This window comes from Neoarius graeffei, chromosome 17 (assembly GCF_027579695.1).
Source record: "Neoarius graeffei isolate fNeoGra1 chromosome 17, fNeoGra1.pri, whole genome shotgun sequence".
Lineage (NCBI taxonomy): Eukaryota > Metazoa > Chordata > Actinopteri > Siluriformes > Ariidae > Neoarius > Neoarius graeffei.
The window spans coordinates 7923673-7950738 of record NC_083585.1 but is presented as its reverse complement, the minus strand read 5'-3'; the positions used below and the strand labels follow the sequence as shown (position 1 = coordinate 7950738).

Genomic DNA, 27066 nt, shown 5'->3' with positions numbered 1-27066 from the left:
TTGAACGAGTCAGCAGATACAGCTGATAATGTTATAAGTGAAGTTTATTTGTCTAGCACTTTTAACAATAGACATTGTCGCAAAGCAGCTTTACAGAAAATTAAAGGCTTTAGACATGAACTAATTTTATCCCCAATGAGCAAGGTTGAGGTGATGGTGGCAAGGAAACTCCCTCAGACGACATGAGGAAGAAACCTCAAGAGGAACCAGACTCAAACGGGAACCCATCCTCATCTGGGTAATAACAGATAGCATGATTATAAATAACATGCTTTGATAACTGTGTCCTATAAAGTCACAAAGTACCACTGTATAAACAGGAAAATCATTATAGTTTTACCACAAAGCCTGTTTTGCTGAAGTTAGAAACTGTTCCTTGATGGAAACTTGAGTGCAAAACTGTTCATGACAACTGCACTACTAAAGTTATTAAGTCAACTGTAGTCCTCAGACATAAATGTATTACAGTAAATGTCCAGAGCCATCTTCTAAGTGCAACTTTTGACTGTCCATATGGGGCCATCCTCCACAGGAGTAATGTGATGAGACTCCAGCCAGACGCAGGGCATCGGGATGAATCAGGCAGGTCTGAGGAGCAGAAGAGGTCAGCATCACTGGTGTCTCAGGACCAACATGTAACTCAGAGAGGGACAGACAGAGGGAAAAGACAGATTGGTGGGAAGAGAAAACGCAAGTTGTTAGGTATGACCAATGTCACCGAATGAATAAGAACAGTATACATTGTGCACTGAGTGCAAGCAGGGACTCTGGCAAGACTATGACAGAATAACTAAAAGGGGAGAGCCAGAAGGTAACACAGGCATGAAGGAGCCCTGGGACATAAAGCAGCCAGCAACTACACCATCAAGAAACCCAAGTGAGCGAGTGAGTGGGGGGCCGAAAGCATACATACATCCCAATTTACCAAAACACTCTATGCTTGAGGACCCTCTAGAGCTACTCCTTTACGTAATAAAACCATAAACAAAAGGCTTGTCTAAACAGATGTTTTCAGCCAAGACTTACACAGACTGTGTCTGAGTCCTGAACACTAGTTGGAAAGCTGTTCCACAACTGTGGGGCTTTGTAAGAAAAGGCTCTGCCCCCTGATGTAGCCTGCACCTTTTGATCTATGTAGGTGTGGTGGGTCATAAAGGACCAGAAGTTCACTCAGGTACTGTGGTGTGAGACCATTCAGTGCTTTTAAGGTTAACAGTAGTACAGTGGTGCTTGAAAGTTTGTGAACCCTTTAGAATTTTCTATATTTCTGCATAAATATGACCTAAAACATCAGATTTTCACACAAGTCCTAAAAGTAGATAAAGAGAACCCAGTTAAACAAATGAGACAAAAATATCATACTTGGTCATTTATTTATTGAGGAAAATGATCCAATATTACATATCTGTGAGTGGCAAAAGTATGTGAACCTTTGCTTTCAGTATCTGGTGTGCCCCCCCCCCCTTGTGCAGCAATAACTGCAACTAAACATTTCCGGTAACTGTTGATCAGTCCTGCACACTGGTTTGGAGGAATTTTAGCCCATTCCTCTGTACAGAACAGCTTCAACTCTGGGATGTTGGTGAGTTTCCTCACACGAACTGCTTGCTTCAGGTCCTTCCACAACATTTCGATTGGATTAAGGTCAGGATTTTGACTTGGCCATTCCAAAACATTAACTTTTATTCTTAAGTCATTCTACCAAAGAATGGTTAGTGTGCTTAGGTTTGTTGTCTTGCTGCATGACCCACCTTCTCTTGAGATTCAGTTCATGGACAGATGTCCTGACATTTTCCTTTAAAATTCGCTGGTATAATTCAGAATTCATTGTTCCATCAATGATGGCAAGCCGTACTGACCCAGATGCAACAAAACAAGCCCAAACCATGATACAACCACCACCACGTTTCACAGATGGGATAAGGTTCTTATGCTGGAATGCAGTGTTTTCCTTTCTCCAAACATAATGCTTCCCATTGAAACCAGAAAGTTCTATTTTGGTCTCATCCGTCCACAAAACATTTTTCCAATAGGCTTTTGGCTTGTGCACGTGATCTTTAGCAAACTGCAGATGAGCAGCAATGTTCTTTTTGGAGAGCAGTGGCTTTCTCCTTGCAACCCTGCCATGCACACCATTTGTTGTTCAGTATTCTCCTGATGGTGGACTCATGAACATTAACATGAGCCAATGTGAGAGAGGCCTTCAGTTGCTTAGAAGTTACCCTGGGGTCCTTTGTGACCTGGCTGACTATTACACGCCTTGCTCCTGGAGTGACCTTTTGTTGGTCAACCACTCCTGGGGAGGGTAACAATGGTCTTGCATTTCCTCCATTTGTACACAATCTGTCTGACTGTGGATTGGTGGAGTCCAAACTCTTTAGAGATGGTTTTCTAACCTTTTCCAGCCTAATGAGCATCAACAACTCTTTTTCTGAGGTCCTCAGAAATCTCCTTTGTTCGTGCCATGATGCACTTCCACAAACACGTGTTGTGAATATCAGACTTTGATAGATCTCTGTTCTTTAAATAAAATAGGGTGCCCACTCTCAACTGATTGTCATCCCATTGATTGAAAACACCTGAATCTAATTTCACCTTCAAATGAACTGCTAATCCTAGAGGTTCACATACTTTTGTCACTCACAGATATGTAATATTGGATCATTTTCCTCAGTAAATAAATGACCAAGTATAATATTTTTGTCTCATTTGTTTAACTGGGTTCTCTTTATCTACTTTTAGGACTTTTGTGAAAATCTGAAATATTTGTCATTTATGCAGAAATCTAGAAAATTCTATAAAGGGTTCACAAACTTTCAAGCATCACTGTATTTTATAATCAATACAAAATTTGATTGAGAACCGTGTGGATATGGTCATATCTTCTAGTTCTAGTAAGGACTCTTGCTATTGTATTTTGAACTAACTGAAGCTTGTTTATGGACTTATTAGAACATCCAGACAGTAAGGCATTACAATAATCAAACGTAGAAGTAACAAAAGCATGAACTAGTTTTCTTTTTTTTTGCATCATGTAGTGACATTAAATTTCTTATCTTGGCAGTATTTCTGAGATGAAAGAAAGCTATCCGGGTAATGTTATCAATGTGAGTTTCAAATGAAAGACTGGGGTCAATAATCACCCTGAGGTCTTTTACTGCTGCATGTGAAGAAACAGAAAGGCCATTCAGAGTTACTGTGTAATCAGAAAACCTACTTCTAGCTGCATGTGGTCCTAGTACATGCCTAGTACTTCAGTCTCGTCAGAGTTAAGCAGAAGGAAGTTAATAAGCATCCAGTGTCTAATGTCCTTCACACATTCCTCAATTCTATTAAGCTGGTGTCGCTCATCTGGTTTTGCAGAAACATACAACTGTGTATCATCAGCATAACAGTGGAAACTAATACAATACTTATGAATAATATCACCCAGAGGGAACATGTATAAAGAAAAAGCAGTGGGCCTAAGACAGAACCTTGTGGAACACCAAACGTTACCTCAGTATGTCTAGAAAAATCACCATTTACATCAACATACTGATAGTCGTCTACTACTTCTTTTGGCTGCTCCCGATTAGGGGTCGCCACAGCGGATCTTTCATCTCCATTGCTCCCTGTCTTCTGCATCCTTCTCTACCACACCTGCCACTTTCATGTCCTCTCTAACTACATCCATGTATCTCCTCTTTGGCCTTCCTCATTTTCGTTTGCCTAGCTTAACATCCTCAACTCCGCCACCTCCAACTTTGCCTCCTGTCTCTTCGTTAAGGGTACAGTCTCCAATCCATACATCACAGCTGGTCTCACTACTGTCTTATATATCTTACCTTTCACTTTTGCTGGGACTTTCCTATCACAAATGACTCCCAAAATCCTCCTCCAACTGCTCCACCCTGCCTGCACTCTCTTTCTCACCTCACTATCGCAGCCCCCATTTTCCTGCACAGTTGACCCCAGGTACTTGAATTCACCAACTTCCTTTACATCTACTCCTTGCATCTTCACTATACTCTCATCCCCATTCTCACTGATGCACATGTCTTCTGTTTTGCTACTGCTCACCTTCATTCCTCTTTGTTCCAATGCATACCTCCACCTCTCCAAACCCAAGTCAATCTCCTTTCTACTTTCACCACATATCACTATCATCCGCAAACATCACGTTCCATGGTGACTCTTGCCTCACTTTGTCCGTCAAGCTATCTATCACCATAGCAAACAAGAAAGGACTCAAAGCAGATCCTTGATGAAGTCCCACCTTCACCTTGAACCATTCAGTTGTTCCAACTGCAAACCTCACTGCTGTTTCACTGTTCTCATACATGTCTTGCACCACTCTAATATACTTCTCATTCACGCCACTCTCATACAATACCATAACCCATCTCTCGGCACCCTATTGTATGCCTTCTCCAGGTCTACAAACACACAGTGTAGCTTTCTCTGGCCTTCTCTGTACTTCTCCATTAACATTCTTAAAACAAAAATTGCATCCAACGTGCTCTTCCTTGGCATAAACCCGTACTGCTGTTCACAGATTGCTACTGCTCTTCTCAATCTCGCCTCCAATACCCTTTCCCATAGCTTCATGGTATGGCTCATCAGTTTTATTCCTCTGTAATTACTGCAGCTCTGCACATCTCCCTTATTCTTGTATATTGGGACTAGCACACTCTCCATTCATGTGGCATTTTCTCATTCTTGAGGATCTTATTAAACAGTCTCGTTAGGAACTCCACAGCAGTCTCACCCAAACATCTCTAAACCTCAATCAGGATACCATCTGGTCCGACTGCTTTCCCAGTCTTCATTCTTTTCATGGCTGCCCTCACCTCATCCTTACTAACCAACTCTGCTTCCTGATTTGCTGTCTCCAATGAATCTGACTTTTTCTCTCTTGGATTCTCCTCATTTAATAAATCCTCAAAGTACTCTTTCAACTTAATACACTCTCTTTGTTTGTCAGCACATTTCCATTTACATCTTTCATCACTCTTACCTGCTGTACATCCCTTGCTTCCCTGTTTCTCTGCCTAGCTAGTCTGTACAGGTCTTTCTCTCCTTCTTTGGTCTCCAGTCTTTCTTACAACTCCTGGTATGCATCTGCTTTCGCCTTTGCTACTGCTCTTTTTGCCTTCTGTCTCATCTCTCTGTATAACTGCCTGCTTTCCTCGTCTCTCTGATCGTCCCAATTCTTCTTTGCTAGCCTCTTTTTATAATTTCCTGCACTTCTTTGTTCCACCACCATGTCTCCTTGTCTTCCTACCTCTTTCCCGATGACCACCCTAGCACCTTCCTTGCTGCCTCTCTTACTAGTACAGCAGTAGTATTCCAATCTTCTGGCAGACTTCCATGACCACTCAATGCTTGTCTCATTTCTTCCCTAAACTCCTTCTGATGTTCAACCTCTTTTAGTTTCCACAACTTAATCCTCAGCTCCACTATGTCACGCTTCCTCTTTTTTCACTTTCAAGCTCATCCTGCACAAGACCACTCGATGTTGTCTAGCTACACTCTCCCCTGCCATCACTTTAGTCTCCAATCTCCTTCAGGTTACCCCTTCTGCAGAGTATGTAGTCCACCTGTGTAGATCTTCCTCCAATCTTAAACATCACCCTGTGCTGCTCTTTCTTCTCGAAGTATGTATTGACGATTGCCAAATTCATCCTCTTTGAAAAATCAACCACCATTTGCCCTTCCACATTTCTCTCTTACACCATATCTGCCCATCACATCCTCATCTCCTCTGTTTCCCTCGCCAACATGTCCGTTGAAATCTGCTCCTATCAGCACGTGCTCCTCCCTTGGGTATACAGGTGCTTGAAAGTCTGTGAACCCTTTAGAATTTTCTATATTTCTGCATAAATATGGCCTAAAACATCAGATTCTCAAACAAGGCATAAAAGTAGATAAAGAGAATCCAGTTAAACAAATGATACAAAAATATTATACTTGGTCATTTATTTATTGAGGAAAATGATCCAAGTGAGTAGCAAAAGTATGTGAACCTCTAGGATTAGCAGTTAATTTGAAGGTGAAATTAGTCAGGTGTTTTCAATCAATGGGATGACAATCAGGTGTGAGTGGGCACCCTGTTTTATTTAAAGAACAGGGATTTATCCAAGTCTGATCTTCACAACACATGCTTGTGGAAGTGTATCATGGCACGAACAAAGGAGATCTCTGAGGACCTCAGAAAAAGCGTTGTTCATGCTCATCAGGTTGGAAAAGGTTAGAAAACCATCTCTAAAGAGTTTGGACTCCACCAATCCACAGTCGGACAGCTTGTGTACAAATGGAGGAAATTCAAGACCATCGTTACCCTCCCCAGGAGTGGTCGAACAACAAAGATCACTCCAGGAGCAAAGTGTGTGATAGTCGGCGAGGTCACAAAGGACCCTAGGGTCATTTCTAAGCAACTAAAGGCTTCTCTCACATTGGCTAATGCTCATGAGTCCACCATCAGAAGAACACTGAACAACAATGGTGTGCATGGCAGGGTTGCAAGGAGAAAGCCACTGGTCTCCAAAAAGAACGTTGCTGCTCATCTGCAGTTTGCTAAAGATCACGTGGACAAGCCAAAAGGCTATTGGAAAAATGTTTTGTGGATGGATGAGACCAAAATAGAACTTTTTGGTTTAAATGGGAAGCATTATGTTTGGAGAAAGGAAAACACTGCATTCCAGCATAAGAACCTTATCCCATCTGTGAAACGTGGTGGTGGTAGTATCATGGTTTGGGCTTGTTTTGCTGCATCTGGGCCAGTACGGCTTGGCATCATTGATGGAACAATGAATTCTGAATTATACCAGTGAAATCTAAAGGAAAATGTCAGGACATCTGTCCATGAACTGAATCTCAAGAGAAGGTGGGTCATGCAGCAAGACAACGACCCTAAGCACACAAGTTGTTCTAACAAAGAATGGTTAAAGAAGAGTAAAGTTAATGTTTTGGAATGGCCAAGTCAAAGTCCTGACCTTAATCCAATCGAAATGTTGTGGAAGGACCTGAAGCGAGCAGTTCATGTGAGGAAACCCACCAATATCCCAGAGTTGAAGCTGTTCTGTACGGAGGAATGGGTTAAAATTCCTCCAAGCCGGTGTGCAGGACTGATCAACAGTTACCGGAAATGTTTAGTTGCAGTTATTGCTGCACAAGGGGGACACACCAGATACTGAAAGCAAATGTTCATATACTTTTGCCACTCGGATATGTAATATTGGATTATTTTTCTCAATAAATAAATGACCAAGTATAATATTTTTGTCTCATTTGTTTAATTGGGTTCTCTTTACTTTTAGGACTTGTTTGAAAATCTGATGTTTTAGGTCATATTTATGCAGAAATATAAAAAATTCTAAAGGGTTCACAAACTTTCAAGCACCACTGTACTTTCTACCACTTCATCCATCTTTTCCCAGAACAACTTTCTTTTCATTCTCACATCCAACCTGTGGGGCATATGCGCGCACACACAACACTGATTACCACTCCTTGAATCTCCAACTTCATGCCTATCACTCTAGCTGACACCCTCTTCACATCAATCATACTGTTGACCAATTCTCCCCTCAAAACAATACCAACACCATTTCTCTTTCCATCGACTCTATAATAAAACAACTTGCATCCACCTCCAATATTCTTGGCCTTGCTTCCTTTCCACCTCGTCTCCTGCACACAGAAAATGTCCAACTTCCTTCTTTCCATCATACCTGCTAACTCTCTCGCTCTGCCAGTCAATGTTCCCTCATTCAGTGTTCCTACCCTCAATTCTAAGCTCCTTCCCTTCCATCTTTCACGATCTCTCCTAACACGCCTCCACCTTTCTCCTTCTCCGTTTTGGTGCAACAGTAGCACACTTTCCACCGGCACCCTGTTGACCAACAGTACCGGAGGCGGTCATTGTTAACCCGGGCCCCAACCAATCCGGTATCGCATTTCTCTTTTCATTCCGCATGTTAGATTTGGCACAGTTCTATGCTGGATGCCCTTCCTGACGCAACCCTCTCCAATTTATCCGGGCTTGGGACCGGCACCAAGAATACTCTTATGCATCCCCAGTGGCTGGATTAACTGATAGTGATCAGTTAAATAAGAGCTGAGCCAGGAGAGGGGCATTCCCTTAACTCCCACAACATTTTCTAGTCTATCCAGAAGAATGGAATGATCAATGGTATCAAATGCTGCACTACACAAGCAGTGAGACACAGCCCTGATTAGACACCAACAGTAGGTCATTTACTACTTTAACCAGAGCTGTCTCTGTGCTATGATGAGGTCTAAATCCTGACTGATACATTTCATGGATGTTATTCCTATGTAAATATGAGCATAACTGCTGTGCAACAGCTTTTTCTAGGATCTCGGAGATAAAGGGGAGATTTGATATTGGCCGATAATTGGACAGCTGACAGGGGTTGAGGTCAGGTTTTTTAATCAGGGGTTTGATAACTGCTAGTTTAAAGGATTTGGGTACATAGCCAATCGTAAGGGAAAAATTTATTATTTTTTACAAAAGGTTAAATTGCTTCTGGTATTATCTGTTTGAAGAATCGTGTAGGTAAGGGATCTAGTACATGAGTTGAAGATTTTGATGTGGAGATTAATGAAATTAGTTTGATTTCTCTAAGGGGAGTAAAACATTCTGATTGCTGATCTGATACAGTTATACTGTTAACTACAGGGTTACTTAAATTGTCTGGCCTTAAATTAGTAGTTTAAATTTTTTGAGAGATTTTCAATTTTGTCACTGAAAAAAATCATGAAGTCATTGCTACTACATACTACAGGTGTGCATGTGTTTTATAGTGGTCTTTTTCTTAGTTAATTTTGCTACGGTATTAAAAATAATCAGAGAATCTTATTTGTTATCTCCTATTAGGGTGGAGAGATATGTTGATCTAGCAGCACTAAGAGCTTTTCTATACTTCAGGAAGCTCTCCTTCCACGCTAATTTGAACGCGACCAATTTTGTTTGACACCATTTACGTTCCAATTTTCGAGTGGTCTGTTTTAAAGTGCGAGTGTCATAGTTATACTAGGGTGCTAATTTTTTTTCTCTCTAATCATTTTTCTTTTAAGTGGAGCTACATTATCTAAAGTATAGCGGAACTCTAAGCATTCAGTTGCCTGATCATGTTCTGTGGGGGCTGACAGTGATCCAAAGTTGATAACTCTGGGAGATTATTTATAATACTCTGTGCAGTAGTTGACATGAATGTACGTTTAATACAGTAGTGTGGTGAGGTGCATATATTATTACTCAGACATATTTTGAATGAGATGAGATAATGAGCTGAGAGACAGTGGGGGGAAAAAGTATTTAGTCAGTCACCAATTGTGCAAGTTCTCCCACTTAAAAAGATGAGAGGCCTGTAATTTTCATGGGTATACCTCAACTATGAGAGACAAAATGAGAAAAAAAATCCAGAAAATCACATTGTCTGTCTGATTTTAAAAGAATTTATTTGCAAATTATGGTGGAAAATAAGTATTTGGTCAATAACAAGTTCATCTCAATACTTTGTTATATACCCTTTGTGTCAATGACAGAGGTCAAACGTTTTCTGTAAGTCTTCACAAGGTTTTCACACACTGTTGCTGGTATTTTGGCCCATTCCTCCATGCAGGTCTCCTCTAGAGCAGTGATTTGTTTTGGGGCTATCGCTGGGCAACACGGACTTTCAACTCCCTCCAAAGATTTTCTATGGGGTTGAGATCTGGAGACTGGCTAGGCCACTCCAGGACCTTGAAATGCTTCTTATGAAGCCACTCCTTCGTTGCCCGGGCGGTGTGTTTGGGATCATTGTCATGCTGAAAGACCCAGCCACGTTTCATCTTCAATGCCCTTGCTGATAGAAGGAGGTTTTCACTCAAAATCTCATGATACATGGCCCCATTCATTCTTTCCTTTACACGGATCAGTCGTCCTGGTCCCTTTGCAGAAAAACAGCCCCAAAGCATGATGTTTCCACCCCCATGCTTCACAGTAGGTATGGTGTTCTTTGGATGCAACTCGGCATTCTTTCTCCTCCAAACACGACAAGTTGAGTTTTTACCAAAAAGTTCTATTTTGGTTTCATCTGACCATATGATATTCTCCCAATCCTCTTCTGGATCATCCAAATGCTCTCTAGCAAACTTCAGACGGGCCTGGACATGTGCTGGCTTAAGCAGGGGGACACGTCTGACACTGCAAGATTTGAGTGCCTGGCGGCATAGTGTGTTACTGATGGTAGCCTTTCTTACTTTGGTCCCAGCTCTCTGCAGATCATTCACTAGGTCCCCCCCCCGTGTGGTTCTGGGATTTTTGCTTATCGTTCTTGTGATCATTTTGACCCCACGGGGTGGAGCCCCAGATTGAGGGAGATTATCAGTGGTCTTGTATGTCTTCCATTTTCTAATAATTGCTCCCACAGTTGATTTCTTCACACCAAGCTGCTTACCTATTGCAGATTCAGTCTTCCTAGCCTGGTGCAGGTCTACAATTTTGTTTCTGGTGTCCTTTGAAAGCGCTCTGGTCTTGGCCATAGTGGAGTTTGGAGTGTGACTGTTTGAGGTTGTGGACTGGTGTCTTTTATACTGATAAGTTCAAACAGGTGCCATTAATACAGGTAACGAGTGGAGGACAGAGGAGCCTCTTAAAGAAGTTGTTACAGGTCTGTGAGAGCCAGAAATCTTGCTTGTTTGTAGGTGACCAAATACTTATTTTACCGAGGAATTTACCAATTAATTCATTAAAAATCCTACAATGTGATTTCCTGGATTCTTTTCCCCCATTCTGTCTCTCATAGTTGAAGTGTACCTATGATGAAAATTACAGGCCTCTCTCATCTTTTTAAGTGGGAGAACTTGCACAATTGGTGTCTGACTAAATACTTTTTTGCCCCACTGTAACTTCAGACTGTGGAAGTATGACTATATTTTTCTATATTTAAACCGAATGTTAGTATTAGATCAAGAGTGTGACCACCATTATGGGTCGGCCCTATGACATTCTGATTAACCCCTACTGAATCTAAAATGGACACAAACGCTGTTTTCAGAGGATCTTCAGAGTTATCAAAGTGAATATTAAAAATCTCTGACACGTAAAGCTTTGTCTAAGCAAATAACAAGGTCTGAGATAAACTCCCCAAGTTCAGAAAGAAATTCAGAATATGGCCCTGGGGACATGTAAATAATAAGTAAAGGAATTAACTGGGTAGACTTATTTTTCGAGGCTACATATATTTTATTAGTATGAAGAACTTCAAACATATTGAATTTATAACCAGGTTTTTGTGTTATACCTAGATAATCATTATAAATAACTGCGACACCACCTCCTCTGCCAGTTAGACGAGGCTGGTGTATATAACTGTATCCAGGAGGACTAGCTTTATTTAATGCTATATATTGGCTTAATGCATGTTTCTGTTAAACACAATATGTTAAACTCCTGATCAGTAATGAGTTTATTAACAATTAGCACTTTAGATGTAAGAGATCTAATATTTAAGAGTCCTACCTTTAGATCAAAGGTGCTGGCAGCAGCTGTACAGTCAGTATGATCTAATGTTATATTGATTAGGTTACTAGAAAAAGCTCTGAATATTTCTACTTTTTTGTTGAGCTCGGGGAACAGACACAGTCTTGATATAGTGGACCCTGAGTGATGACTCTGTGCAGCTAGCAGACAGTCGGTTTAGCCTGTTCGTCTGCTCCCTGGCCTTGGCTCTGGATTGTCACAAGTTAACTAAGCCTGTTCTGAGACTATGAGCTATGCTGTAAAAAATGAGAGCAGCACCTTCCCGAGTGGGATAGATACCGTCCTGCCCTAACAGACCAGCAGTGCCCTCAAAATTCCTCCAATTATCTATAAAGCCCACACTGTTTTCAGAGCAGCACTTGGACAACTAGCAGTTCAGCAACCATAACCTGCTGTAAGCTACATCAACACGCCACATTGGGATGGGGTCAGAGCATACTACAGCACCGGACATTGCCTTCACTAATTTAAACACCTCTACAAAGTTACTCTTAGTAACCTCAGACTGACCAGGAACAGGAAGACGACTCTCTCAACACAGCCATAATGCAGCTCGACTTGTGCCATGTTGCTAACTAGCTAATGTCTCTGCTTGGGCTTTTCACTAAACTGGACTTGCCACCTCATGAATTATACATCATATCCAGTCTCACATAGTTGGCGCTCTGTATCATTCCATTAAATACAGTCAGGTGGGAATACATGATATCCATAACTTTTCTTTTATGGGAGACTGAGTGGGAATGAAAATTTATCTGTTCCATGTTATTACCTCATAATGAATTTTGTATGTGAAAGGAGCTATAGTGAGACATGCAAAGCACCATCCCTTTATTTACAATACCAAACGCTTTGCTTATCGCAGTACTGGTTTTATTCAGATTTTCAGGTTGGTAATGGTCCCACCAAGTCATCTGTTTGGAAATTTGGCATTGACGTTCTTAAGAATTTTGTCTGATGCAGTTTGACAAACCACAATTAAACCATCTTCATTTTCCCAGGAAACCTATACAAGTAGATGTGTCAATTATCCTAGCTAGGTTATTGAACATAATTGAAAAACCATGAAGGAAGAATAGTTCATTTGAATTTTTCATATGGATCAAAAGACAGAATTAACAAATGAAGTAAGCACAGAATTTAAAGAGTAAGCAGAGAGCAGTGAGGTTTTACCAAGTGTAAAAAAAAAAAAAAAAAAAAAAAATCTCATTCTTGTGCTAGACATATTATATTCATTTCTCTAGATGTAAGTGGAAACAGAAATTTTAACTTTCATTTTTTCAGTTAACTTCTATTAACACTACACAGGGCAGGCAAAAAAAAAAAAAAATACCTCAAGCTTTTAGGAAAACAAAGGAATTTTAAATACCCCCCCCCCCCCAAAAAAAAAAAAACACTGAAATAACATTCAAGACCTATGCCACAATTTAGTAGTTAAGATATGCCTAATAAAATGTTTACAAATGTAGTAATAATATCTGTGCAGAAATTTCTAAAAAGGACAATGATGAATAATAATCAGGTGAATGTTGTGCATGTCTTCAGTTTGTACTCGGTGTGCGGTCCAGCTTATGGCGTCGGCGGAAAAATCCACACTGCACATAGAAAGGAATAGAGTATTAAAATTTTAAGGTGAATATAAAGTTCAGAGATTAACAACAAACCATTTAAAGATGGAGCAAAAAGAACAAGAATTTACCTTGATAAGAATAATGATAATGACTATTAAGAGGAGAAAGCCTCCGATGGAGCTGCCTACAATAAGTGCAGTCGACTTCACAACTGTCAGCTTAATCAGTGAAACCTCTACCTGCCATTAATACAAAAAAAACCCCAAACCCCCGCATGAGCCAGTTAAACACTTGTTTTTCAATCTATTCAATGAAAAAATGAACGTAAGGAATTTATGGATGTATTTAAGAGTAACTTTCACCCACTCGCTGTTTCATTTTGTTTCCAACATAGATGCTCTCATCAAATGTAAATTCTCCCTCAGCAATGATCTTTTCAGTTTTATCCTGTTTAATTTAAGGGATAAGGAACAAGTTCACATTTGGACATACACAAAGCACAAAATAAACTTTTAAAATTAATGTAAAGTATTATCTTTCAACCTGCACAACAGTCTGTTTTCCCTAACAAATATTTACATTATTTCCCTACTTTTGCAGCTGGATCTCTTGATTGGTAACAAAGCCACTAATATTGCTTATAATGTATAAAGTTTGTTCTTTTGGTTTTATTCTAGTGAGCTCTTCAAGATCAGGACTTATTTCCTTCATGCTGGACTCTCACAACCTATAAGACTTGCACAGATATTCACAGATATTTTAAACCAGTATGCTTGAGATTTGTCTCTAACAATCAGTAATATTAACCACTAATGAAAAAGATGAAGATGAATAGTATTTTTTTCACTGTACCTGAATGTCATGGATATGTGTTCGAGCCTTAATCTTAATGTCATGCAAATCTGTCAGAATACATACAATCTGGTAGGTGCTCTAGAGATACAAAAATAATATGATCATACTGTACAGGATTAAATTTAATATTCCACCAAATTATACAGTATATAGCAAATAATATGATCTATTATTTATTTAATAATAAGTCCCTTACATTAACATGTCCATCAGAGGGCCTTGAACAGTTCTACCCAAAAGAAAACAGTAATATTAGAATGTACATGCGGGTAAGTTGTTTGTCCAGATACCTTCATCTACATTTCCATTAACTGCATTTAGCAGATGCTTTTATTCACAGTGATTAGAGAAATGTTTTGTAGTCTCAAATCAAAAACATTATCCTCATACTAGTACAAATTGCATCCAATTCATCGTTGGTGTTCACTTGGAACGAGTATAATGCCCGTTGAGGTTCCTTTTACCTTTGGTTCCACGCTCTCAATGATGATGCTGGTTTTATATGTCTGTTTTGTAAGTGTGATTGTCACATTTATTTTGGCCTTATATTTGTTTTCACCCAGCAGCTGCAAATATCAGACAGACAAGCACGAGTGTTAGTTCTAAATGTTAAAAGTGACCATAATATATCATCCTCCAGAATAAAAGGATTCTTAGAGCGGCAACACCACGATTCAGAACATTTACCTTAAAAGTGAAATCTAGAAGTTGTTCTGGGCTTTGTTCCCCCTCTGTAATATTCAGTCTGTTTGGCTTGGCTGTGCTGTTTAAAAAAAATCTGCCTGTAAACAACATGATTAAGCATAGAAGTTTGTAAAAAAAATGTTTTTAACTTTGATCGTTCCTTACCCAGTTAGCTGGACTGCAAGGGCTTTCCTCACTGTGAAATTATATGTCTTAGAATCAAGTTTGTCACTGCCATTATTTCCACTGAAAGCAAAAATAGATTAATAAAATATTGTAGTACAACATACCATACACAAATCTTTCTTAATTAAAATTAAAAAAGTGTAGGTGCCAACCCTGTTAAGAGAGCAGTAATTGAAGCACTGTTGTTTGTGTTTCCGTCGATCAGCTGCCAAGCAATAGTAACACTGGTCTATAGCAGCAAAGTGAAGGTAAGAAGAGTGGCAGTTATATTAAAAAGTAAAACTTTGTAAATTAATTTAAAGATTTACACTATATTGCCAGAACATGCTTTGAGTAATACCTGTTCTTTCCTTTTGAATATGGGGTGCAAAATTTTACACACTATTTGATGGTTATTGTTATCCTCACATTTTTCACCCCCAGATTTCTGTTAAAAAAAAAAAAAAATTATATATACACTCAACTGAAATTAAGCACCATCAATGTGAATTTCAAGCCAAACCCCCAAAGTGTAAGGATAATTGGGCTTTACCTTGAAAGACAGTATTTCAGGGTATCTCAGAGTCAGAGTGGTTATATAGGAATTGTTCCCAAAGTTCATAAGGTTAAACTTTATATCCAAGGTTTGATGGAAGCCAATTATTAAAATGTCTTTGCTGTAATGAGGGAAAAAATAATCAGTATTCAAAAAGTAATTAAAAAAAGGGGTCTCCAGGACAAGGATTGCAAACACTGACATAACAGCCTCACCTGAGTCTTGAGTCAACCAATGAAATATTAGCCTTACAGTGTTGACCGTTGCAATCCTTTTCAAACACAATCTGAACAATAAAAAAAGACATTAGACATTGCACATTTCTTTTTACCTTCCTGAAACACAAAATTGGACTGAACTACACAATTGGAAGTTTGTTATCCAAAGTAAATTACAAGTAAGATAGGATACAGCTGAGCAGTTGAGTGTTAATTGGTCATGCTCAAAGGCCCAACATTCACAACTTGGTGGTGCTGTAGCCCAACAGCCAAATGACTTAACCATTGAGCTACCGTACCACTGACCTACCAATGCCCAACATTTATCCATCTGTCTTTCTATCCAATATACCATATACAATTGTCTTTTGACAATTATACACTACCATTTTACTATATTCTACTATCTTGGAGTAATAGTGAAGACAAAAATGCAATTGATTTGTTAAGGTCAATTATAATCTTAAAAGTTATCCAGCATTCTGTGGCTTGTGTATGTATTTATAGTAATACAAATGCAGAAGGTCTATTATTCCTAAAAAAAAGGGGGGGGGGGTAGGGTTGGGAAATGAAAACTTTGGACTCTTAAAACAGGTTCCCATTTTAACCCCACAAAAAGTTTAAAATCCCATAAGCAACAGTCATTGACTGAATATTGACTGGTTAATATAAATGGTTTCATCACCTACAGTTTCAAAAACTCTGTGCAGCTGATGAGGAATGTTCAGTTTCCTCAGAATTATTGTATACTACAAATCTACCACCCTGGTTTCATATTTAATTCATATTTACCTCTTTTATGGCCTCATTTGGACTATGTGGATCAAGAACCCGCATAGGCAATCCAGTGGATGGGGATAATGTAAAATTCACCCTGATCTTGATAGGTGAGAAACAGTCAGAGCAGCCCTGTAAACACATAATAATAATAATAATAATAATAATAATAGCTTTATTGAAACAAATAGTTTTCAGGCTTTCCACATGGGAATAGAGATTCACATGAACTTACCTCATATTTCAGTATTATCCGATCAGTGCAGGTTTGGCTATTTGTCAGAGTAAAGTTCACTCTCGCTTTATCAGGCAAGTAATGCACCAGTCGCTTTTGTTCTTTATCTGAGTCCAAATCAATATAGTACTCAATTGGTAGTTCACCGGCTAAAGGGGTGAAATGTGGGAGATAAAAATTATTAAAAATGGAAATCAATAAAATAAACAAACAAAGACAGAACACTAAGCTGAAATATTTAGGTTTGTGTATGACTACTTACACTTAATTTCTCCTTTTGGTGTATTAAAGCAAATTTGGAGATTTGTATGAAAGGTGCTTGATTTATCATTGGTCTGCCTTTCAGATTTAATAACTTCAACATCAAGTGTTATTTTTGGTTCAATAATGATAACAGGAATTGTCCTAGAAGTGAAATAACAAATAGATACACATTTATCATCATATCTCTTCTAGCTATGCATCCTTAAGATAATGAATGAAAAAAAAGAAATTTATTTGTGACTATTTTTAAATGCAGCTTTTTTTTATTGGAAACGTAATCATCTACAGACAGTATATGGTAATATGGGGGAAAATACATTAGAATATCAAAGCTCCAGTGCAAAGGATTCATTATTAAAAACTGAAAAAAAAAGGTGTGTGTGGGGTGGGGTGGAATCTTAGTTTTTTAGTGCTTGTGCACATACATTTGTGAATCTGCAATGCTTACCATCCCATAAACTTTGAAATAATATTACACAGCCAGTTTCTTTTGTTCTGCCTATTTCAGAAAATGTGTGATTCAACAAGCCGTTCAGATTTGGCTCTACTTTCTATGTCACAAGTGGAGCTCATTTGAATTATCCCGCCCCCTCATCTGCGTATCTCCACTCATGGCTTGAGAACTGTCTTTGTGAATGAATATTCATGAGGAAAGTGCTAATTGATTGGCTGGTGGAGGGGGGGAGCAGTGGCTCATTATCATTTAAAGGAACAGGCACACAAACTGGCTGTTCTGAACAGGGCTGTTTAGACAGGATGAGAAGGGAGCGGTGGTATTTTATCTTTGTGGTATTTTGACCAAAGCATGCCACAGACATTTCATCAGGGAACCGAGTAAACTTGTAGAAAAGGGATATAATATGTCAGTTTTAAAGTTGACTGAAACTGTGAGACCTCTACACTTTCAGGCCCCCCCCCATGATAGTCATTTTTGTGAAGATGTTTTGTTAATAGTTACATGATTTCCTTAGCTGTAACCTAACTGCAATTTAATCTTCTACCTACACAAAATCTCGCCTCCATTCCTGTACATTGGTTACTTGTCTTGCACCATCCCAAATATTTCTTCATTAACTTGATTCTCGCTCATCTTTATTTTGTCCTTTTAAACCCACTGTGGTTTCCATTTAGAAAATAAGATACTGTGTGTAAAGAAGCCACACTGTTCCCATTTTGGAGTTATCTGTGTGGTCTAATGTTGGCTTGCCAAGATTGCATACGATAACCTGTACATACATAATATATAACCAAATGACTAAATGTGGACACCTGATGATCACACTCTCATATGTGGGGCTTTTTGAAACTGCTATGATAAAGTTGAAAGCACACAATTGTCTAGGATGTTTTTGTATGCTGTAGTTTTAAGATTCCCCTTAAGTGGAACTAATGCCCCTTTTCCACCAAAGCAGTTCCAGGGCTGGTTCGGGGCCAGTGCTTAGTTTGGAACCAGGCTTTCTGTTTCCACTGACAAAGAACTGGCTCTGGGGCCAGAAAAACCGGTTCCAGGCTAGCACCAACTCTCTGCTGGGCCAGAGGAAAGAACCGCTTACGTCAGCAGGGGGGCGGAGTTGTTAAGACCAACAACAATAACAAGACTGTGAAAGATCGCTATTTTTAAGCGACGAGAAGCAGCAGCTGTACAAATGCGAAGTCATCCATTATTATTATTGTTGTTGCTGCTGCTGATTCTTCCGTGTTGTTTTTGCTTCGATATTCGCGCCAAGGTTTATGCAAACGTAGCGACGTAACTGACGTATACAGCGACGTAATGACGTGGCTTCCCTTAGCACCGCGAGCTATGGAAAAGCAAACTGGTTCTCAGCTGGCTCGCGAGTTGAACGAGTTGTGAACCAGCACCAGCACTGGCCCCGAACCAGCCCTGGAACTGATTTGGTGGAAAAGGGGTATAAGAGGCCCAAATCTGTTCCAGTATGACAATGCCGTTTTGCACAAAGTGAGCTCCATGAAGACATGGTTTGCCAAGGGTGGAGTGGAAGAACTCAAGTGGCCTTCATAGAACCTTGACCTCAACCCTTGTCACCTGACATCAGTGCTCAACTTCTCGTGGCTTAATGGGGAAATTCTCACAGCCACGTACCAAAATTGAGTGGAAAACCTTTTCAAAAGAGTGGAGACTGTTATATCAGCAAATGGAGGACCAACTTTGGATTTGGATGTTCAGCAAACACATATGGGTATAATGCTCCAAGTGTCCACAAACCTTTGATAATATAGTGTATATAGTGCATACAATGGAAAAATACAGGTAGGAACCAAAACTGTTGCAGGGAATTGAAGAAATGTTATACCACACACACAGCATTGGGTTAATGAGAAGAATCTTTTGCTCAGTCTTTCAACTTGTTGCTTTACTGTATCATACCTAAATTCCATAGAATTAGGAAAATCTCAATTTAGATGCTTCTTGTGCTGTCACTTTATTGCTTGCTGTTGTCTTTGAAATCAGAGCTCTGTGTCACACAGAAATTGAATGTTCACCTATTGCTTTGCTGCTACTTTGTGTCAACATAAAGTAACTTGCTTGAGATTTTTCAATCTCTGAGTTAAGAAATTACAACCCCAATTCCAAAAAAGTTGGGACAAAGTACGAATTGTAAATAAAAACGGAATGCAATAATTTACAAATCTCAAAAACTGATATTGTATTCACAGTAGAACATAGACAACATATCAAATGTCGAAAGTGAGACATTTTGAAATTTCATGCCAAATATTGGCTCATTTTAAATTTCATGACAGCAACACATCTCAAAAAAGTTGGGACAGAGGCAATAAGAGGCTGGAAAAGTTAAAGGTACAAAAAAGGAACAGCTGGAGGACCAAATTGCAAATCATTAGGTCAATTGGCAATAGGTCATTAACATGACTGGGTATAAAAAGAGCATCTTGGAGTGGCAGCGGCTCTCAGAAGTAAAGATGGGAAGAGGATCACGAATCCCCCTAATTCTGCGCCGACAAATAGTGGAACAATATCAGAAAGGAGTTCGACAGTGTAAAATTGCAAAGAGTTTGAACATATCATCATCTACAGTGCATAATATCATCCAAAGATTCAGAGAATCTGGAAGAATCTTTGTGCGTAAGGGTCAAGGCCGGAAAACCATACTGGGTGCCCGTGATCTTTGGGCCCTTAGACGGCACTGCATCACATACAGGCATGCTTCTGTATTGGAAATCACAAAATGGGCTCAGGAATATTTCCAGAGAACATTATCTGTGGACACAATTCACCGTGCCATCCGCCGTTGCCAGCTAAAACTCTATAGTTCAAAGAAGAAGCCGTATCTAAACATGATCCAGAAGCGCAGATGTCTTCTCTGGGCCAAGGCTCATTTAAAATGGACTGTGGCAAAGTGGAAAACTGTTCTGTGGTCAGACGAATCAAAACTTGAAGTTCTTTATGGAAATCAGGGACGCCGTGTCATTCGGACTAAAGAGGAGAAGGACGACCCAAGTTGTTATCAGTGCTCAGTTCAGAAGCCTGCATCTCTGATGGCATTGGGTTGCATTAGTGCGTGTGGCATGGGCAGCTTACACATCTGGAAAGACACCATCAATGCTGAAAGGTATATCCAGGTTCTAGAGCAATATATGCTCCCATCCAGACGACGTCTCTTTCAGGGAAGACCTTGCATTTTCCAACATGACAATGTCAAACCACATACTGCATCAATTACAGCATCATGGCTGCGTAGAAGAAGGGTCCGGGTACTGAACTGGCCAGCCTGCAGTCCAGATCTTTCACCCATAGAAAACATTTGGCGCATCATAAAACAGAAGATACGACAAAAAAGACCTAAGACAGTTGAGCAACTAGAATCCTACATTAGACAAGAATGGGTTAACATTCCTATCCCTAAACTTGAGCAACTTGTCTCCTCAGTCCCCAGATGTTTACAGACTGTTGTAAAGAGAAAAGGGGATGTCTCACAGTGGTAAACATGGCCTTGTCCCAACTTTTTTGAGATGTGTTGTTGTCATGAAATTTAAAATCACCTAATTTTTCTCTTTAAATGATACATTTTCTCAGTTTAAACATTTGATATGTCATCTATATTCTATTCTGAACAAAATATGGAATTTTGAAACTTCCACATCATTGCATTCTGTTTTTATTTACAATTTGTACTTTGTCCCAACTTTTTTGGAATCGGGGTTGTAGTAGTAACCTTTCTGGAAAACTCCCATTAATCCATGTGGCTCAGAATGACACTACACAACACATGCTACAAAATGCTAACAGTAGCATTTCTCTATTAGAGAGGATAAAATTCCCAAATCTTACGTTCTGTGACTTTAACAGTGTGATATGTTTATGTCCCTTAAATTGTAGCTTATAACCTTCCTTACAAATATAAACTACAGTAGCCTACATTATATTTTAAGCAACAATTAACAACCACAACATCCTTTTTTGAAAATGTCATGAAGTGGAACACACGGTCACATACTAAAAGTGTGATATTGGGTTGCCATACTGATAGTTTTTTGTTCTACATCTAATTCCTACAATGATATTTTCTATACTCACTTAAAAACAGTTATGGTTCCTTCACTCCCAACACTGATTAGTGGTGTCTTGTTTGTTCCTAGGAAAGACATGACACTCACTGCCTGGCCAAAGTACACAAGTTTACGTCCAAAGTCTGATGGTGTGATTCTCTGTGAAGAAAAAAAAACACTCCCTCAAAATACAAGAGAAATGAATGAGCTAAAACAGGTAATTTGGACTATCAGTCATGTAAAATAATGCTCCTATTCAATCCATTTTTGACTATGAGCAACACCTCATGAAAGAAATATTAGGCTTTACTTGACGATACACATTTATACAGTACTTCAGAAATAATATTGTTGCTGTATAATGTGATTATTTAGTTGTCCAATGTCTAATAACAGGGCATTATTATTTGCAGAAGATATAATGCATTATCAGAGATCCAGGCCTTCAAAGTGTAGTGTAGTGCATCCTTACATACAGGCTTTTAGATAGAGGGGCGTCTGGGCGTCTTTTCGACGCCCTGTACTGAAAAAAACAAGAAATTGGACGCCCTACTTTTTAGTACGACGCCCTAAAGACGCCCTAATATTTCCGCCCGTGTTATGTCCGGTAACTTAGCTGAATATGTTAAAAAATCGCCGAGTCTGAGCTTTCCGAGGATCTACAAGCTTTGTTGACACCGCCATTTTGGAAATTTCAGAAGTCTCGCTTTGACAGCTGTCTTTCCCGAAGACGCCCAGGGTTACCATAGCAACAGCACGAGCCCAGAGTACAAAATATAGGCACCCGCCGCAGAGCTACAGAAACGCGCGTTTCTATGGCTGCACTAATTTCAAAGTTGTGAGAGCCCTCGTTATAAATAAATGGGTTATTAAATAAATTTGGTGTACAAAGCACTTGTAATATGCGTTCCCAGAGCAGAGGGGGAAAAGATGTATGCCTAGGAGACACTGGCATAAATATCCAGACAATATAGCCGTAGACTATATTGCCGCAGCTAAATGTGGAATGTAGTCTATAGAAAACCGGCCTTACCTGACATGTTATTTATCCCGAATAAATCCTTTTAACAGTAAATAACACATTTTCATGCAGATTTTCCCAACATTACAGGCTACGTAGTGGAGAGTGTGGTAGTCGAGCCGGCGGGTAGTATTTCTAGTAGGCTAAACAATAATCAAATACGACACGTTCTAAAGGATGCTGGGATTCCAAAGAACGCACGTGAAAAGGACGAACACGTGGGATATTTGGTAAGGAAGATAGAAGATAGATTTAGTACTGGGGTCATTCTACCTGAAAAGTTATTGTGTGTTGCATGCATTTCAAAGGTGAGAACAATTTGAAGGTTTTTCATACCTAAATGTAAATTTTTAGTACCTTGGTTTTTACCTTCTAGCTTTGTAATTAATGGTTTCTATTGAAAAAACGAATACCATTATAATGTTTGAAGACTTAGCCATATTTCCTGTGTGTTTTTTTCTTTGTTATACTAAATCTTTGGACGCTAGCGGCTTTGAAAGCAAAACTGGTCAGCCGGGGTTGGTTGTCACACTGTGTTCGGGGTTGGTTGTCACATGTAATGCAATTGCAATAGGTGCACTACTGACTGAGACAAACACAGCTACAACAAGCTTTATTTATGTAGTATTCTGCGATCAGAAAGCTTTATAGCTAATTTGTCATGCTTAATATGCAACTCCAGCTCAAAAAATCCCAGAAATATACCCATTTTAATAATAATATTCATTAAAAATATACGCAGTTTGCAGTGTATTTTGTTTTGGTGTTCCCAAAGTTGATATTGTATTACCAATCTGTTATACCTACATGTATTTTGAATACATTTTCTTTAACATTTTTACATAATTCTCAAAAATATGTATGTATTTTCGGTTCCTGTACCGCCCCATTGAAATAACATTGTGACAACCAACCCTATAGGGTGTCACAATCTGTCAAAGTGTGTTTGACAGCCCATATCTTTTGAACACAACGACATAAAGTAGAAATACCACCTTCCAGTCGTACCTGAGACTTGCAGCTTCCTTTGTACATTGAAAGGGACCCTATTCATACTATTGATCAGGGGCGTGTTTAGCCTATTTTTGGGGGTGCTCAAGCACCCCCAAAAATGAGCTCAGCACCCCCTAGCTCAGCACCCTCAAAAACACTGCTTTTGGACGTAATTTTCAGAAATAAGTGCCCTTGCGCACTGCGCAATGAATGTGTGCGCGGGCGTGTGTGTGTTCTTGAATTCACCTGTTACGTGATAGTTCTATGACCAGTAAAATCCCTCTCCTCCTTGCGTCCCCTCTGATTGGGTTGCCTGTCCGCGCGAGTGCTTGCTACGACATGGTGTTTTTTTTAACTGGATTCCACGCCGATGAGGAACTCGAAGTAGCACCTGAGTATTACTGGCATAGCGAGATGTGAAGCTACGGACTGGAGTTAAGTAATTAACAATTACCACTGTTCAAAATGAATAGCTCCAACATTACAAATGCAGTAGTAGGTCTTGTTTAGTTAAAAATATAACGTAAATATTGCAAATGTGTAGATATCATAGTTTATTGGGTCAGCTTCTGTTAAAACATTGCATAAGTCTAGTCTTGTCTAGTCTAGTCTTCTTGTCTAGTTAAGTCTAGTCTAAATGCGGAATAAACGTGGAAACACTGTCGTTCAAGCCAGGTGCCTCTGTCAGCTCTGGGGGCTAAGCACCCCCAAAGATCAGATGCTAGAATCGCCCCTGCTATTGATACAAGAATGTTGTAACAAAGGCAAAAACACTTGGCTGTATTGCTCAAAATTTGCTGTCAAAATGAAGGAAATAGCATTTGAGAGCATTAGAAATTTCAAAATTTTCCGGGGGAGTACCCCCGGAACCCCCTAAAACACTCGTGCCAGCAGCGCTCAACGCGCCGCTACACCTCGCCACATACAGTGACACCTGCAAAAAAGTTAGACTCCCTAAAAAAAAATCCTGCCTAAAAGCCTGCTTACATACTGTAAGTATTAACCATCTCTTGCTGTGAGACCTCTAAATTACAACCAGGTGTCATCAGACATGACATTATTTAAACTGAGTCCACTTATGTGCAGTTAAAGTTTAACATAATCTCCAGATAAATAAAACCTGTTCCTGGAAGGCCACAGATTTTGTAAGAGAACCTGTTTAAACAAACACCATCATGAAGGCCAAGGAACTATCAAAACAAGTCTGAGACAAAGCTTTAGAAAAGTATAGATCAGGATTTACTTATGAAAATATCCCAAATTTTGAACATTGCCATTAAACCCATTATTTACAAATGGAAAAAATACAGGTAACTCTGAAGGAGCTGAAATTATTCACAACTCAGAAAAAAGAAGCCATTCACAAGGCAAGTGGTAAACCAAATTAAATCTCATCCAGAGTTTGCCAAAAGACATGTTGGAAACAGCAAACATATGGAAAAAGGTTCTCTGGTCTAACTTTTTGTCCTTGTAATAAAACCCTAAATTTGGTGGCGCCCCAACACTAATAATCATCCTTAGAACACCAACCCTACAGTGAAGCATGGTAGTGGTAGCTTCATCTTATAGGGATGAGTTTTTAATGAGGTTCACCTTCCAGCTACACAACAACCCTAAGTATACTGCCAAAGCTCTACTGGAATGGTTCAAAACCAAGAAAGTGAATGGTTAGAATGGCTATGCCCACAGTTCAATCTGTTTGAGAATCTGTAGCTGTCATGCTCCACCCCGGACTTCCACTCCGGAGGTTTATTATCTCCCAGTTCAGCGCTAATCTGGATCCGGGACGGGACTTCCATCTTGCCGGCATTTACTTCCTGGTTTGCTTTGCTGTGTATAAAAAGACTGTTCTCAGAAGGGGACTTTGCCAGAATGTCTCGTTGGTTTTTCAAGTCATTTCTGCGCCATTATTACTTCTTGGATTTTGCTCTCTGCCTGTTTCTTGTCACAGTTTTTTGCACTAAGTTTTTGTCTTTTTTCATGTTTGTTGTGCTATGTTTTTGTCACAAGTTTTTTGTCTGGACTATTTTTTATGTTAGCGTTTTTTGTCCTTGCCTGCCTCGTTTTTTTGTCCCTAGCTTTTTCTGGATTATTTTTGGTTTATTTTTTGCTCCTATTAAATCTTTTTTCATTATTGGATTTACTGGTCTGTGTTCTGCTCTTGGATCCTACTCATCACATCTCACCACCCATAACAGTACATTCTGGCCAACATGGATCCAGCGGAACTGAACCATCTGAGAGTGGCTATGCAGCAGCAAGGAGCCCTCCTCGGGACCCACCAACAGGAACTCAAGCAGATCACCCAGAACCTGGCCACCCTGTCCAACTCACTCAACTTTCTAGCCACTCAACTCCAGCACTCCCAAGCCGTGCCTACCCTTGCCCAGCCGCCTCCTTCTTCACCTCCCGCCACCGCCGCTCGCCACGAACCGAGACTTCCTTTGCCTCAGCCCTACAGTGGGGAACCAGGTACCTGCAGATTTTTTCTGTCTCAGTGTTCATTGATCTTGGAGCTACAACCCATGGCTTTCCCCACAGAATGCTCCTGGGTAGCTTATGTCATCACGCTCCTCACCAGCAAGGCCAGGGAATGGGGAACAGTGGTCTGGCACGCCGATGCATCCTTTTGTTCCAGCTTCAAGGACTTCTCTGAGGAAATGAGGTGAACATTTGACCGCTCTCTGTCCGGTCGGGAAGCGGCTAGGGAGCTCATGGAGCTGCGGCAGGGGCCCCGATCTACCTTGGACTATGCCATCAAGTTCTGGACGTTGGTGGCATCATGCAACTGGAACGAGAGTGCCCAGGTCAATGCATTCCTTCATGGCTTGTCTGACATCATCAAGGACGAAATGGTATCTCAGGAACTGCCGTTGGACCTCGCCACTCTCATGGACCTCGCCAATCATATCAATGCTTGGGTCCTACAACGTAGGAGAGAGAAGAGCCACCTCAGCTACAACTTCTCCCCACATCCCACCTCGTCCATCGAACCCATGCAGGTAGATCGGGTATGGGTGTCAGCGGAGGAACGACTGCGCCAGCGGAACACGGTGGCCTGCTTCTACTGCGGTCAGCAAGGACACATTTGCCGAGCCTGCCTGCTAAAAAGTACGAGCCCACCAGTTAATCAAGGGGCCCTGGTGGGCAATGTTTGGAACCAGTCCCCTGTTGACCGACCGTTGCTCCCCATTATCATCATGCACAACAACCGGCATCAGCATCACTTGTCGACTCAGGGGCGGACAGGAACCTGATCTGCTCCGCCACCACCAAGGATCTTGGAATCCCGTTACTCGCCCTCGAGGTCCCCCTCACCGTCCTGACACTCAATGGCACTGGCTTGACTACCATCACTCAACTCACCACCCTGCTCACCCTAAGAATTTCAGGCAATCACTCTGAAATGATACTTCACGTCATGAACAACCCTCACGTTCCCGTTATTCTTGGACTACCCTGGTTGATGCAGCACAACCCCCACTTAAACTGGACTGATCACACCATCTTAGGCTGGAGTCCTTCCTGCCTGGCCTCCTGCCTGAACTCCAGTCTGCCTCCCGCTAAACCACCACAGCCCTCAGCCAGTGAGTTTCCCGACCTCTCTCATGTGCCTTCGGAATATCTGGACCTCAAGCCAGTTTTTAGTAAAACCCGAGCAGTGTCC

The 27066-nt window shown here is 40.3% G+C and overlaps 1 protein-coding gene across 3 annotated transcripts in view; it reads right to left on the bottom strand.

The window, feature by feature from the left end:
• Positions 1–12384: 12384 nt before the first annotated feature.
• The window catches only part of itgae.2 (integrin, alpha E, tandem duplicate 2), a 29076-nt gene continuing 14394 nt past the window's right edge, over positions 12385–27066 (bottom strand). For all 3 annotated transcript variants that reach the window (XM_060943655.1, XM_060943656.1, XM_060943657.1), the window contains exons 17-32: positions 21414–21544; positions 16857–16999; positions 16595–16743; positions 16375–16491; positions 15580–15650; positions 15362–15485; positions 15170–15256; positions 14982–15058; positions 14809–14889; positions 14647–14722; positions 14424–14525; positions 14156–14188; positions 13957–14037; positions 13471–13551; positions 13233–13343; positions 12385–13128 (exon numbers count right to left, since the gene is read on the bottom strand). In XM_060943655.1, the coding sequence (XP_060799638.1) occupies positions 13075–13128; positions 13233–13343; positions 13471–13551; positions 13957–14037; positions 14156–14188; positions 14424–14525; positions 14647–14722; positions 14809–14889; positions 14982–15058; positions 15170–15256; positions 15362–15485; positions 15580–15650; positions 16375–16491; positions 16595–16743; positions 16857–16999; positions 21414–21544 (1518 nt within the window). In that variant the 3' untranslated portion in view covers positions 12385–13074. The remainder of the gene's footprint in view (positions 13129–13232; positions 13344–13470; positions 13552–13956; positions 14038–14155; positions 14189–14423; positions 14526–14646; positions 14723–14808; positions 14890–14981; positions 15059–15169; positions 15257–15361; positions 15486–15579; positions 15651–16374; positions 16492–16594; positions 16744–16856; positions 17000–21413; positions 21545–27066) is intronic.